Source organism: Pelmatolapia mariae, linkage group LG12 (genome assembly GCF_036321145.2).
Source record: "Pelmatolapia mariae isolate MD_Pm_ZW linkage group LG12, Pm_UMD_F_2, whole genome shotgun sequence".
NCBI lineage: Eukaryota > Metazoa > Chordata > Actinopteri > Cichliformes > Cichlidae > Pelmatolapia > Pelmatolapia mariae.
This window is the reverse complement of record NC_086237.1, coordinates 18,345,325-18,361,606: the sequence shown is the minus strand read 5'-3', so window position 1 is coordinate 18,361,606 and position 16,282 is coordinate 18,345,325. Positions and strand designations below refer to the sequence as shown.

The 16,282-nt window shown below is 41.4% G+C and overlaps 1 protein-coding gene across 1 annotated transcript in view; it reads left to right on the top strand.

Annotated features, from left to right (window-relative positions):
- LOC134638965 (phosphatidylethanolamine-binding protein 4) overlaps positions 1-16,282 on the top strand; it is a 52,908-nt gene that overhangs the window by 19,932 nt on the left and 16,694 nt on the right. The window contains exon 4 of the mRNA XM_063489942.1: positions 2,824-2,922. Within this exon, the coding sequence (XP_063346012.1) occupies positions 2,824-2,922 (99 nt within the window). The remainder of the gene's footprint in view (positions 1-2,823; positions 2,923-16,282) is intronic.

The following is a 16,282-nucleotide window of genomic DNA, read 5'->3' as shown; positions in this document are numbered from 1 at the left end:
TCCTGCTTTGCAAATACTATATCCATTCGATGTTATTGGCATACATGTAATTTAACAAATATCACCTGTACACTCCTATTACATATAATCACAAAGAGGTATAGAATTTGTATATTATTCAGCACCCCCCCTTTCCTTTCTGCAACTGACCAGTAGCCATTAACGAGGTGCCCAGTTGACTTCAGGGTCCGTTGCACCCCCCTGGCATCCAAGGTGTGGTCTCAATGGACCGTTTTGCTGCGATCACAGCAGGCAGTGGGAGGTTAATCCCAAGAGAATGCAAGCTCAATCTTTTCCCGCCTCCAGCTTGCACCCGGGGCCCTCACATCTCCACTTGTATAATGGCCTGATGGAGCTCTGTGGTCTGTGGCCAACACCTCTTCAGATTTCACTTCTGCTTTCTTTAGCTCTGAGAATATTGTGACATTTTTCAAGGCCTGTACCCATTACAAAGAATAACCGAGTGGGTTGCTGACCTCTCACCTTTGTGCAAAGTCTAAATTAAGTATATGGAAGAAACTGAATACTTAAATTTGAATACTTAAACACTATGTAAATTTTTGTGTTGTCCAAAATATAGAAAATGAACCGTCACCAGTCATAGATATCATAAGCAGCAGAAGGGAATTTTAAATTATCAGCATGGCTCAGATATTACTAATAATTAATGCTAATAAGAAACTCTAGCATGTTTTTAAAAATGTGTGCCTCCCAGTGTACAGCTATGACAATTAGCCCCCCGTTAAAACATGTTTTGATATACGTTTAGTTTGTTCGAGCACAGCTAAATAATTTCAGATGGCAGAATATGCATCTGTTTTTCCCCGGAGTCTTTCGCACATATCTGCGCGTAATTAATGTGGATTTTGACAGATGGAGAAAAAAAAAATGTCCTCGTAATAGAGAAGGGTACATGCCACAATGTGTGAAGTGCAAGCATGGAGGGAGCTTCTTGTATTATTTGCTGCCCATGCCAGCTGGACCCGACAGATTCTTACAGGTAGAAATTCGAGTAAGAAATATATGCAGGAATCATTTAAATTCAGTGCCCACCATAAATAGGCGGTGTTTTTGTTGTTACGGTTGGAAATTAATGTGAAATGTTCTCAGTGTTGTTCTAAATTTGGCATTCAGAAGACTAAACCTGTCCCGTTCGGTGTCTTTCCATCCATGGTAACCTTCGTGAAATATCCAATGAAGTGCAATTTCTTTCAATGGTAATTGTGACTGGAGGTCATTTTTAATTTAAATGCTTAAAATTCCCCCCTTTTAGTCATTGTGTGCACGCGTGTGTGTCTACGTGCACGCGTGTGTGTGGTGTGTGCATCTGTTGTTAGAAACCATGTTATTTCTGAATGCATCAGGGTCTGACTTAAATATTAGTGTAACTACATTATCACAGTTTCTTTGCCTGGTAGCAAATATGTACAAATGAGGATTACAACTCTTCAGAAGGCAACAGGTCATGGTTGGTAAGCTGCCCGGGGGGGTCACTGATATAGAGTCACTTTTGACAGGCTGTGGAGGAGGCTCTATTGTTGCTGGTGTGTCTGGATGTTACCTGCAGGCACTATCACTGAGACTACAGTATTATCCTATTATTAGGCTTAGTTGTTTACGCTTATTACTGCTTGTCAGGTAGGCAGAGAATCCTTCTGAAAATGAGCATCTGCAGAAAAAATACATGACTACTTCTTTATCTCATTCAAGTACATCGGCTTAGGATAATTTTCACAGGCCTGCACGAATGTATTGATAGGACACAACAAACAGAAATGTAAGATTTATGTTTACATGGAAAATGTTTTCCTGCACCGACTTTCCCAACAGTGTTATTTGGCAGCCGACGTGAGAATGTAAGAAACGATGCATCTGTTCTCTGTGTATTAAAGCTGATAGCATTATGGTATTGCCTCTGTAGGAAGCACGATATACAGTAAGGGGGACAGCGAGGATTGAAACAGCCTTGATTAATGTCTCTGTTTGTAGAGGAAGTGAACAAAATAAAAAAAGCCCATCATATGGTCTGGCAGATTTTGGGCACTGGACCAGGGATGACAAATGTGCTCTCGCAATAATTCAATCTGCTCTCATAATTCTCTAACTTTTAGGGACAGACAGAATGAAGATTTTCCGGCAATTAAGCCGCCAAGTCAACGTCCAATAACTGTGATCAAGTGTTAGTTAAGATGCTTTTTCTCTCACTTTATCCATTGACAGATTGAGGGGTATAAAGATACTTGGTAAGTGGCAGAAAGTTACTGTGAATATGTTAACGAGAGGATTTGGTATCGGATCCAAAACGTTGTCATTTTGTTGATGTCACAGTAATGATATGAAGTTTTAAGAATAACTGTGAAGGAACAGAGCTCACTTGTTGGAAGAATAAGTTTGTGATTAGCACAGCTACTGTATTCCAATGTGTATCATTGCCTTTTTAGGACAGCTTTCTTCATACTTTGAGCACTTTAACCTTGGCAGCTGAATTAAGACTGTTAACACAGAAGAAAACCCACTCTTCTGGCTTTGTTTGCTGTCTGCATACATTTTATGAATAGAATAAGAATTCACACAGCATTAAATAGGGTAACGTAAAGCTTAGAAAGTAAAGTGTGTGTTTTTGAGTATCTAAACCAACTCCAGTTGTCAAGCCTTGGGCGACGTAATGTGCAAACGGCACATGGCTGTTTAGAAAGCAGAAGGGATCAGGTACTGCTGTTGCTCAAAGTGCCTCTGGGCCAATCACAGTGTGCGTGGCACTGCGGTAAACACTTTGTCTGTGTTAAATAAATCAATAATATATGAATCTCCTTCTGTTTGCAGAAAAAGACGTACGTCTTGGTGATGGTCGATCCTGATGCTCCAAACCGCAGCGAGCCAACATCTGCTTACTGGAGGCACTGGTTGGTCGTGGACATACAGGTACACTAAGACTCTGAAAAACTGTGCTGCTTTAAGGAAAAACAAAACTTGTGTTTTGGTGATAGTGACACAGGCCGTGTTTGTTATTGGATTAGAAACTCATGGGGTACAAATTTATGATGTAGCGCGTGGCTGTTTAAATTTTTTTTTTCTTGAAAATTGTGCATTTTCATAATCTCGGGGTCTCACTTGGCATGTGTAGTGTTTACATCTGCACTGGGGCCGATCGTAAGGCTGAAAAATTATGAATGGTTTTTAAGCCTAACTTGGTTCAAAAAAAGGATGCCAAGTTTGAAAAATGTTAATTTTTCATATCATGTATCTTGTGCAATAAATGCCTGTGACAAAAGTGTGGGAGTAAGTCTTTCTAAATGGCTGTGAAAGTTTGCAAGGCCCTGTCAGCAGCAATTTCCCTCTGCTGCAGAGAGCCTGGGATGTGTCAATGCAGGCGTGTGAGACCGAGATTGAGGAGAGCAGCATGCGAGGCGCACACTCTTTTCTCCCATAGAGCTCCAGTCCCTCAGCTCCCCCTTCAGTGGAGAGATCTTGGCAGAATGTCCTCCCTTCATCTGTTCCCCCAGGCAGAGCAGCTCCCCCAATGATCCACACTTCTCCATATTTTACACCCCCGAAATGGGCACAGCTCCGATCCCCTTATTTCTCTTCATATTTCACTCCTTTTTATCCGTTCGTTTGTGTGTTTTCACATTCTTGCATTCTAACGCCAAATGCATGTTGAGTTGTTGATTGCCTCAAATATTTAGAGGTTTGCCGACATTTTATAATCCCCCGGGAACCGGGAGATCAACTCGGTAGATTAAGACTAGTGGTCTAAGAAACAAGCACACAAAGACGCTTCAGCGATGTATCACTGCTCCCATTTCGTTTTTATAAGGCGTGGTCATACACGAAGTAAACGGCACATTGATTTAAAGATCCAAATGTGATGTATTTGGGATGTATATTCTGGAAAACCTGCAGTAGACGTAGACTGTGCGTTCTGTGATTGAGCTCATTGGTGAGAGTCGGTTTATTTAACCACACTTTGGCTTACTGTAAGGAATCTATGAATATTTACCTCACATTTCTCACATACATCAATGATATAAAAAAAGGGAGTGATTTGCACTTTGTAAAATTGTATTAGGCATCACCTTTGCTTCTTATTTTTAAGCCAATAAAGTCTGCCTGGCTGCGCGACTAGCTGTGAATAAACAAATGTCTTTCAAGTGCTCAGACAGAGCACATTTTCTCTAGCAATTCAATTTCCTGTCACTTGTGTGGGTGTTGACCTGCGTTGCCCATGTAGGGATTGGCCAATGTGACGGGATGTTTTTCTGATTGTGACTGGTGGTTGGTCAGAAGGGTTAATGAGCCTTTTGAGTGATGCCAACTGTAGTGGGAGGTGTTTAATTGACCAGGGTGCCTAGGTGACATCATAAAATCTCAGTTTTGTTTGAAGTGCCGATGTGAATGTATTGGATTTTGATTTGGTTCAGCGGTTTTGACAGCAATGTCGGTCGATTTTTGAATGAATGCATAAGTATATGTAATTCAGAAAGAAATGACTAAACTAGTGGGTAAATATGATTGAGGATTTTTTTTTAATTTATTCTCTGCATTATTGTTTCATGTGAATTTAAAATAAAAAGTTCTGTGTGCTAATATTTGATATCCACTAGTTATTTGTAACAATGTGTTTAATGGTAGATTACTCTGAAAGGAAAGTTTCTTTAGCTGAAGTCAGAGGTCATGCTTTCAAATGTCAAAGGGATCAGTGTTTTGATCCTCACTCATCAGATGGTGTGAGCTGCAGCAGCTATAGTCTTTTCATATATATTCATTAGCACAAGGTCATGCAATCTTGCCCTAGATGAGGATGTTTCCATAATTAGTGTGGGTTTTTTTTGTTTTGTTTTTGTTTTTTATCCATATCCGGAGTTATGAAGAAAAACATTTCTTTAATTTAACTGAGAATGAAGTGAGGTCAGGCTGGACTGAGCAGCAAGGCGCTACAGATTTACACCGATATCTCCACCAAAGTCTCATTAGAGAATCAATGATAGCACAGCAAAGACCTGCTAGAGTACCCTGTGTTTAGATAGGTTCCTCACCTTACCTTGTTCTGCATGTTCAGCTGTTCACCTATCAAAACATGCTGCTGAGGGTTTTTTTTAATTACGTGACTGCTGTGTAAGACGCACTTGAGAAGGATACTTGTGAATCAGAGTGTAAACATTATCAGGCCGACCGGACCAACCAAGTAGCAGATTATCAATAGAAATCTTAAGATAATGACATTGTGTTGTTGCGATTAACATATTTGCCTTGTGCATAAAAGGTCTCTGGTTTCAGACACAAAACCAGCTTCAGGGGTCACAAGCTGGTGTCGGTCCAAAGCCCTGCTGTAAAATCTGTGGCACATCCAAAATGTGGGTCCCTCCACTGTGGCAACCCCTTGGGGAAATAGACATTACAAATCTTAAAACCATGGCTGACAATTAAAAATTGTGTTGCAAGAAATAATATTTGATTTTTTTAGAATTTCATCTGCGATTTATTAGAAATGAAGCAGAAGCTAGGAGTGTGGTTTACTCAAACCAGAAAATACAGCTCAGTCCTGATGTTGCTAAAGCTCAGTTCAATTCAAATTTATTTATATAGCACCAAATCACAACATCAGTTGCTTCAACAATCAGACAACTTCCTGTGAGCAAGCACTTGGAGACAGTGGGAAGGAAAAACTTCCTTTTAACAGGAAGAAACCTCCAGCAGACCAGACTCAGGGAGGGGCGGCTATCTGCTGCGACCAGTTGGGGGTGAGGGGGAGGGACAAAAGACACACTGTGGAAGAGAGCCAGAGATTAATAACAACTGTGGGCCAAGCTAGTTAAGTTAAATGGGGGGAAAAAATCCTGACAGCAGTTTTGATACGTTGATAAATGAGGGAACACATCCATATAATTATGAGTCTGCCTGCTATCAAAGAACCAAGTGTGGGATAATAAACCAAATTACTAAAGTGTGGGTTTAGCTAAACTGAGATTTAGGAAACGACTTGCTTCAACTATTTGACTTGGATTGTAACTGTGCTTTAAAGTCTGTGTTAAACAAACAGCATTAAGTCAGATTCTGGTTTTAACTACGCGTTAAGTAGTCCCTCCGTTTTAGCTCCTTTGTCATTTTTCAAAATAAACCCAACTGGGTCAAGCTGTTATTTGTGCCTGACACAGTAGGAAAAAAAACCCAAAAATAAATGTAACTATATCCAACAGCATCAGCAAACATTTATAAACATGCCGAACAACTGTACAAATACAATTTGAAGACAATCATATTTTAATGTTTGTCAGGTGTTAAATCTTTTATTTAACTGTGTATCACATATCACATCTTTACTTTTGGCTGCCAAGAACAATTCACTCCAGCAATTAAGTGTAAACTGTGTGGCTGGGTGTCTTGTCTTCTCTCACCAGCTGTCCACTTTTCTGTGAGAGCTCGCATTATTAGATGCTCTATATGCATTTTTCATTGCGACTGCCCATTTTCCCTGACCCCCGGAACAACAGTAACAATCATTTAGAATCTTCTGCAGCACACGCTGGGTTTTTTTAATTGTTTTTTGTTTTTTTTCATCAATTGTGGACAATTACCAAAATAACCATCAACAGATTGTTGTCTCGCTCTCGAAGTCGAATTCCAGATTGTGAGCCTCTCCCTCCCTCTCTTTGCTCTCCCAGAGACTAAATCAATACAGATGTTCGGGTACGGACTCGCAGCAATAATTACTATAACAAGCAAATCATTAGTACCTGAATAGAGTTAGCTTATATAAATACTGCACTGGGTGTTACTTTTACTTGCTAATACTCTCATTATAGTTTTGGTGCATGTTGAGTCAACATGATGCAATATGAAGTTGCAAAGCAGTGCTACAGTTAATGCACTTTTGCACTCACTGTTTAGAAAGAGATAAAAAAGCCTTAGGTTTTTATAGATAATTATAGCCAGACCAATATCATCAGCTGATATTCAGGCAGCAGATTGTCCGATATGGAATGATATTTAAAAAAAAATATTCTTATAAAACACGGTGCAGGAAAGATGATTTAAAATGTTCTCATCTAGTTCATTGTGCAGCAGAATGCCTGCAACTTTGTTTACAATGCTCCATACATGAAGACTGATGTCCAGGATGTCCCCTGCCCCTTGCACTGTGAGCTGGGATACACTCAGTATATTAAGTCAGTGTCAGTGACTTTGCAGTATTTTTAGCATGCAAAAGCAATACAGAGATGATTATTGGATTTTTCAGAGCTCCAACTTTTTTCTGCAGTTATTCTACAGTCTGTTTATACCCACCAGAAGCAGAAACACTAAGGCTACCATGCAGCAGCCATCATCCGAGCTCAGATACATTTCTTTAAACAAGACATGAGATTTACGACCCCTCGTAGCCTGTTTGGACTCCGATCACTCTGTCCTGTTTTGAGGATTGGAAGCCATCACATATCAGCTTCCTCTTCATGACTAATCGAAGGCCAGTTGCATGCACATCCCTCGTGCATTCGCGATTATGGTGCATGAGGGACTTGCATGCTTTAACATCCATCTCTGTTGTAGCGGCTCCCAAAGCAGGACACTGCCTGCGTTCTGCTGCTGCTCAGGCAAATACAAACAGTGAAGTATTGTGACTGTGTCAGACCAGCTGGCTTTGTGTTTGCGAGTTCTGAGGCCTGCAGAGATCATCTGCTCCACACCTCAAGATGTCCTTTATCTGCAAACTATTAGACATGTAATGCCTTGCAGCATTTCATTCACCATTTAGCTCTTGAAAGCATTAAGCATTTTAGCATTTTCTTTCTTTCTTTCTTTCTTTCTTTCTTTCTCACCTCATCTTAAAGGACCACAAAAACACAGAAAAGAGGACAAGAGTTGCATGTTGGCACAGACTGTTTTGAACCAACAACAACAGATTCTCGTTGTACTTATTTACCATTATTGTGAATATGTTTAGTGTGTGTCTTTTCAGGAGATATTGTGTGTTGTACATGCACTGAAACATTTCTGCCTGTGCACTCAGTGATGAGTCTTTATCCAAAGTTGTTTTGCAAAAACTGTCAGTTTTGCAGATCATTACTCTCTAAGAAGCACTCAACAATAGCGTTGCAATTTTAACCTCTGCAATAGCCTCAGAGTTTGTTTTAGCAAAATACCTGTCCAATATTGCAAATAAACATACATAATTGCATTGTTCTTTATCCCGTAATTATCCCTACTGTGGCATGTTATGATTTAAGCGTTTATTTTTGACAGACAGCTGCCCCCATATGGAAGCCAAAAACAGTTTCCCAAAGGCCAGGCGAACCATAGCTAGCTTCATTGTGAGAACAAAGAACCATTGGTATTATTCATAATTAAACTCTTATTGTGTACTCTGCTGAATATTTCCATTCTTCTGCCTCTCTCCTGCTCACTCTCATTTCCCCTCTCGATACTTTGCACCTCGTGCTGGGAACATCTGTCTGGCGTCAGAGCGGAGCCTGGCTGTGCAGATTGGAGCAGGTAGAGGAGCACATTGTAGCCCAGCTAATGATGAGAGTGTCTGCCCTCTCTCTTGGAGGAGACGCAAGCTGCTGCTTCACGCTCGCTCACTCCACTCATACGCCCAGGGAAACAGATTTCCAAACATATGCAGTATGTTTTTAATCCAGTTGAGCACTTCATTTCCCAGCAAACACAAATAACCTTACGGGACATCCATATCTTATGACAAGGGGGTGGGCGCAAAGGAAGTGAACAATTTTCCTTTTTAATGTGATTTTTTTTCTCCCTCCAAAGTTGCTAAACATGCTCATAACCCAGGTTAACAGTTTGCTTGTTTGTGGTTTTGCAAACTTTTACGCAGAAGTGCCTACTGGCTCAGAGTCCTGTGAAGCAACTTTATCCAGTCTAAACTCCACTCGGTGCACCTGTTGTCATCCTTTGTTTAAACTTAAACTGACAGGATAAACACATGTTCTTTGTGGTAAGTGTCTTAAAGAATACGAACAGATTGTTGTCAGTAACATAAATATGTGAAGTAAAGCGGAGCACCTGTTTAAGTGATTGATGACGAGAGTTGTGCCAGAATTTAAAGAATATTTTCAAAAGTTTCAAGATATCGACATAAAATTGTGTATTAGATATCGTATTTTGTATTTTAGCTCGAATTAGTTTAACCCTGATGAAGTTTTGCACGCAGGTCATTCATCCCCCTTTTTTTTCCATAACAATCCAAAAGCCTCCCTTGGTTCAAGTCAACAATAGTCCTTAACAGTGAAGCACAGCTGGAGGTGCTTAAACATTTAGAGCATGTGCTCATCCTGTCAACTAGAGCCAGGCTGAATGTCAGAGGTGGTATTACATGGAGTTCATCTTTTGGACTCCCTCCCTGCAAAAAAATATCAACCCCAGCAGCCTTTCCTCTCCGTCTCTGCCGTTTTAGGACGCTAGTCTTTGTTAGTTCTTGCTTTATTTTTCTTGCATTACTTTTTTCTTTCACGCAGCCGTCATGTATGTCTCTGATGTCTGCATCCAGGGACGCGTGTGTATGTTTGAAAGAAGTTGGAGGAGTGCTAGCAGGACAAAAATCAATGCTTTGTGAAGCGACATGCCAACTTGCCTGGCGCTTTTTTGCATCTCGACAGCCCTTGTCTTAAGTACAAACACCATGTAATAATACATCAATGTTATCTTACTTGCAGTTTATTAACAAACAGGTTCTTCTTCAGTGTGGGCTGCTGCTCTCACTGTTCTCCGCCACCTAAAGGGAGAATTACATAAGAATCCTCCGCTCAGTTGTCAGCTCCATCCCCCGTCCACATACAGTAAACACACACTCAAGTGCACGCACGCTTATACGCACACACAATACTGTAGCTGATAACGGACCAAGCCTCTTGCCATCTCTATAACAACTGACCTCCCCGCCACCGTTGCTGTGGTGAGATGATTGAGGAGGTTTCACTGCATGAAGAACGTGAGCTGCGATGGTTTCCTGTGAGCAATTGGAAAGGTTGTTTGAGCGCCGAGGGAATAATCAGCATTTACACGTGGCCTAATAACAACCCAAATTCCTGTTTGTATTGTCATGTGAATTAAATTTCTTTCTCGGGGGGTGGGGGGGGAGTTGAAGCATCCAAAATCGCATCTCTTGCACATTTATTTTTATTTAAGCAGATAGGTCTACTATGTCAGTGTGCTGGATTAATTTCCAGCCTGAGCCCTGTCCTGGATATATCACGAATGCTCTCCAAGAAAACAAGGACAACCTGGAAAGCCCTCTTTGATCCAGTCTGTCACACTAGAGCCTTGTAGGGGGAAAAAAGAGCAGATTGGACCTTATCCATGAGAATGCAGTTTAAGAAACCAGTAGCTATGCACACATTAAGGCACTTCTTTTAATATGTGCCCCCTTTCTTCACACCCACGACCATTGTGTATAAAATCCTGTTTTTCCTGAAAAGATTTCTCGTCGCAGCCGCAGACAATGTTCCCCCACACAAGCTGTCGTCTTTGTCATCCCCCCCCCACCACCCTCCACACACCCCCCACCCTCCACTTCAGTCAGTAAAGCAGGATCTTTGGCAGTCGGCCCCGCATGCGAATTTGTGCGTTTCAGGGTACAGGTGGGGGGGGGGGGGGGATTGACGGAGTCTGCCTACCTGTTCCCCCTGTAAAGTGGTCAATTTTTGACAGACGTGGAGAGGGGAGGAAAAAGCGGGCACGGAAACCACAAAGAGAGGGGCGGGCAAATGAACAAATGTCAGGGTTAGCGGGGGGTTGCTCGGGCCGCAGCCGTGGAAAATGCTTCCTCTTAGGGGTGTCTCCTGGAGAAGGGGAGTGAGGCATGCTGATAAAAACAACTCACTAACAATTATGCTCACCTAAAATAGCCCTTACTTAAGTATATAGCATGCTTGCCAGTTAATTGTACACAAAAACAAAGACTTCACAAAGGACCTCCTGCAGCCAATGTATTTTCTTGTATTTTGGCATGATAATTAAGTGTGACAGCTATGAATGCAAAGTTGGCAGATATTATAGGGGCCTGTCTAACTGTACCTACTGATTGTTTGGATTCCAAAAGTTATCCTAACTATAAAAGTCGGAAAGTGGAGCGTAGTGCAAAGATCTACAGTGTATTGTGTAATGGATAAATAATTACAACTGGTAAGAAAGCGCAGCACACGTGCCCAGAAAGCAGTGTGCACGGTATGTCAGAGTTACCGACGCTTGGTGGTGGAGTTTTGACAGTTATCTGTAGAGACGGATAGAAAAATAGAACCCGAGTCTGGCTCGGTTTTACTGATATTAAATAAATATTGTGCCCGTTTCTGTGAATGTAACAATGCTTGACAATTACTAACATTGTATAATAAAGGAGCCCTTTCTCTGCAGATTACAGCCCATATCTGGTCTCAACCAAGCAGCTGACTGCAAGGGATTTTAATGACAGTGCTCCTAATATTCTCAGGAGATAATGCTTTTTGTAATGGCAACTGAAAATCGGCCGTCAATAGAAAGCATTCACTAGAATCCAGTATTTTATGCTTGTTACACTTGAGTAATTTCAGTATGAATGCTGCATTTCTTCTGAGTTGCTCTCTGGATTTGTTCAAGTTGTTCTTATTGATATGCTGTAGGACTAACAAACATAAAATCTACTAAGACCTCTGATCTGTACCATTGACCATTATCATAGCCAAGAGGTTTGTTGCAATGTGGTATTTTTATGCTACACTTGGTGAGAAACCTGTTTACATTCCAGGGTGCTGTATAGTTCACTTCTCTCTGCAGCTCAGTCGGATTCCAAAGCACTGTATAGATTTCTTTCAGCTGATGAAATTAAAAAGACAGCAGTGTGTGTGTGGTGTGCCTTCCAGCAACACGATTTGCCTGCGAGTTCACGATACGGGTTGAGAGGGGAGTTCCTTTGGGGGGGATTAAATAGCTCCCTCTCTTCCTTCCCTCCTCCCCTGCCCTCCATACTTGCAGAACACAAACAGCTTGCAGGGCTGTACAGTACTTGTACAACATGTTTGCCACAGTGCTGCTCACAGGTAACAATAAGCCAAGGTCAGAGGTTAAGAGGGATTGTGGAGCTCGGATTCTTGTGCGTTCCTCTGGCAAACATTGTGCACGCACAGGCACATGAATCAGTGCCCATAGTATAGCTGGGAGAAAGTGAGAGTGCGAGACAGAGAGGGTGAGCTGGCTCAGTAGAGAAGGGGGTATCAAGAAGAACGAGACCAGGGCTGGCTGCATGAAGACATGTGAGGCAGGTCTATAAGGTTAGGACGGTGATAGTTTGCAGTCTTTTAAGCTGCTCTGACGCCAGTTAGGCATCTGCGCGAAAATAAAACCTGATGTTAAAAAGAGAGAGCTTAAAAAGGAGCTGTGCTGATCATAGCAATTGCACCTGCTGAGAATGGGCACTGTCCTCTCCAAAAAACTGACAGCCCTAGATGTTTGTTCAATCCGCTTAAAAGGACCCATGTTTGTGTAATCTTCTTATACGAAGAACAAAAAGGAAGTGTTCGAAAATGCTTGAATTTGTCTGCTCTTAATGTCCTCCTACAAACAGTCAACGTAGATTTCTTTTAACCTTAAAAACACTCTTCAGCTCCACCTGAATGAAAATGATAGGGGGCTTTTTAATCAGTGGCACAGAAAGTACTCAAACATTTTACTTGAGTAAAAGTAGCTATACCACAGTGTTAGTTGTGCATTTAAACTGAAATAAATTCAGTACAATTTGGAAAATACAGGAAAGGAAAGAGATATGTTGCCATATTTTGATTATTATGTTCACATAAGAAAAACTCTAATGTAGATCGCTGGATTGCACTTGATCTAGAGTACTTGATTTCTTGACGTCTTTAACCGAAGGGGTAAAAGATCAGAGAACATTTATTGACACATTTTGTTATGAGGATTTCATGGTATCAGTGTCACCTGCTGGGGGGAAAAATGAGTTCTTGTATCTTCTTCGAATTAAATTGTTCCACAAGGCTTTCTGTCCTTTTTGCTATTGATTTAAGCTCACCCCTTTTCTATAGGTTTGTTTTATGGGAGATCATAGAGGTGAGCAGCTGATGAACATGGATTCTGAATCTCTTGGGTTAGATTTAAAAACCAGAATGAAAGTCTGTGAAACCAGCTCTCTGCCTCCATCAATGTCTTTGAATGGGAAGGAGATTATCCATTTAATCTCTTAATCGTGCGTACTGTATACATAGCTGGTCCTGTGCCTAAAACCCCATCCTGATCAGATCACAGCCGCCGTTTGCGATGTTTCCATCTATCCCACAGACTATTTCAGGTGAACACCAACTCTGTTTCACATGATCCTCTCCAACTGTCAGCATATTACACCCTTGGTGCCCTGTTAAAATGAAACCCAGACCAATGGTGCATAAAATGGAATGTGGAAATATGTAGATTTTAAAGTACAGCTTTTTAAAAATCCCTCATTCCCGCAAATGTATTCAGAATAAAGGCAGCTGTTTCATAACATGAATTAGGTTACTGTACATTTTGCACAGTATATTTTCCCCAAAAGTAGGAATTAATAATGAAGATGCTTTTTGGCCTGAAATTGCTATTCAAACAATTATGTACTTAGTTTCTTCCAACAAATGCATTCCACATTATTGTTTTGCCTCATAGCAAAGCACCTAAAAGACTAAAACCTTTCATTCCAGCAAAGGCCGCTATTGGTCACCGTCAATAAAAGCATAAAAGCATTTATTTCCCACGTTTGTCAAATTAACAGCATACTCCATCTCCCATAGGACTTGTAAGGTTCATTAACCTTTCTGTGAAGTGGGACAGGTTTCCAGCAGTTACCATAACCTCTGTCTCGCTCCTGCCTCAATTATAATAGAAGAATTAAACATCCAGCGATTCAAAACAGTAATGCTGCCTCTTAAATCCCTTTGTACCAGCTCTCAGTTGTTAATGACTAAAGACACTGAATGAACTGTGGAGTTATCAACAGATGTAACTGTGGACAGAAGCAAATCAAATGGCTACTCTGCACAGCGAGATTACTGAATATACATGTACAGTTTCTGTTTTGTGGCCAGAATGTACTTTTTCCAAAAACATTTATTGTGTTTTCTAATAGTATGTCGACTTTATGACTTTGGCTTTTTGTGAATAACGCAAATTTGGCTTAATTTAATCGAAAGACTGCAAACAATACGTGACGATACGTGGCGATTTAATTGTTGTAAATTGTAAGCTCCTTGCCCAAAGTTTTGCTATGAATCTAGACCTCGGCCAACCGCCCCTCCAAAGTCAAAAGAACAACCTGACCTTGAACTAATTAAGTGGTCAATTACACGCCTGTTGATCTCTTTTAATTTCTTAATAATTGCATTAACTGTGTGGGAAAAAGAGTTAGTTCCCTTGTCCACCTACTCCTCCTTCATCCTCCTCTCCCTCTGACTCCCTTCCTCCTACTTCATGTGCCAGCCCACAAGGTTTTTGATTCTCATTTATTTTGTGTCACTGTTCACAGCTAAAAAAAAAAGATGATTTAATTCAATGCCATGGACTCCTCAGTAAGCTCCAACCTCCTCCTCCTCCTCTGCCCCCCTTACATCTCCCCCGTGCTTTTATGTACTAATCAAATCCAGCACGTGTCTCGACGTATTTGTAGGCCTAGCGCTCTATTGTAATTTCTCCATCTACAATCTCCATGGATTTCCAGTCTTGCCGGCAGAAACCAGCGAAGCCATGAAGCGCGGAGGCCTCGTGCTTGTGCGTGCATGTCCTCTGATGCTACTTGTAGGCAAGCTCAGGCTGGGATTTTCCAGTGCCACCCCCGTCAGTGGGAAGCCCTACATGGGGACATGTCAGCGCCTTGTTTGCTTGTTGTGCTGATGAAGCTGGGGGTGGGGCGAGTGGGCAGCCTTGTTCTGGTTCCAGGATTCCCTTCAAATGAGTCAGCCAGCCCCCACTCAAACCGACTGTTACCTTGGGAACTCAAGCTTGGGCTTCCCTCAACAGTACTAAAGTACAGACTCATCAGCACCCATACTTGCTAACACACACGCAGTAGGTGTAAGGGAAGCAGCACCCAGGTTGGATAAAATTAGCTTATTAAAGCTCTCTTTGGCCTGTACTCTGTCCTGTTAGGCCCAATCTGCTCGCTGAGTTTGAGATGACCAGCCCAGCACAGCCACTTTGTAATGTATGCAAATTAGACTGAATAGATGAGTGCGATAATGAGTTTGGGTGGCTAGTTTCTTAAGTCAGTGATTTGAGTAATAGCATCCCACCCTGCTAATGAGCATTACCAAAGGAGTGTAGGTTTAGCATGTCACAGTGTGTCAGGTGATTTCAGCGGTGGCTGGAGTTCACTTAATAACTGGACTGTTTATGTTTCCATCTCAGGTTCATTACCAAAGCCCAATGAGTTTCTTTACTGAAGCTATTAGTCCAGCAGGCTATTGTTAAGTGGCTTAATTTGTTCATGCACTGAAGCAGATCAAGGGTGACGCCCCCAGTTCCTTTTACCCTGTCCTCCAAAGGCCAATCCACTCTGCCCAGCTAACCACGATTATATTTTTCTACTAACCATCCACCCCAGATTCCATCCCATTCGGTTCAAAAGACACAGCCACAAATACCACTAAAAATGCTTTGACTCGGTACATGTTTCAAAGACACTGTAGCTGTGTGTGACTACTTGGATAACTCTTGATAATTCCATCACTGTAGTATATTTGAATGTATAAGATGAAGTTTACCATTTGTGCATTTTCCCGCATTTTGATGGTGTACAGCTGCCTCACTAACTGTACAAAAATGAGCATAACCCGTGTGTTAAAAGTGTCAGCCTTTCAGTACCAGCTCAGCCGATAAACAAAATCTGTGCTTATTGGCTGAACATATTGGCAACTCCCAGGTCATGCAGTACTGTGCTTTGTCAAGGCCTGTTAGTGAGCCATCAGCAATATCAATGTATCCAGTCCTAGTTAATAGCAATGTACAGTTGGTTTGTAGTGTTCTGTTAGCTATGAAGCTAGTCTTCAGCATTAGTTAATTTTTGTTATAGTAGAGATCATGAAGCAAAAAGAAACTCTATATACCTGCTGTCTTGCAGCTAGCTCCACAAAGACACAAGCCACGCCAGAGAATATAGTAACCTTTTTTCTTTTTTTTTTTAAGTGTTTTCCCACTTTCCACCAGCAAGCTAAAGTTGTTTACCTGAGCTGCTAATGAAGCGCCGCTATCCATGTGACAAACACTGTGCACTCACTAGGGCTTATTAAAATAATAGTACCCTGCTGGTTTGCCAGTGGAA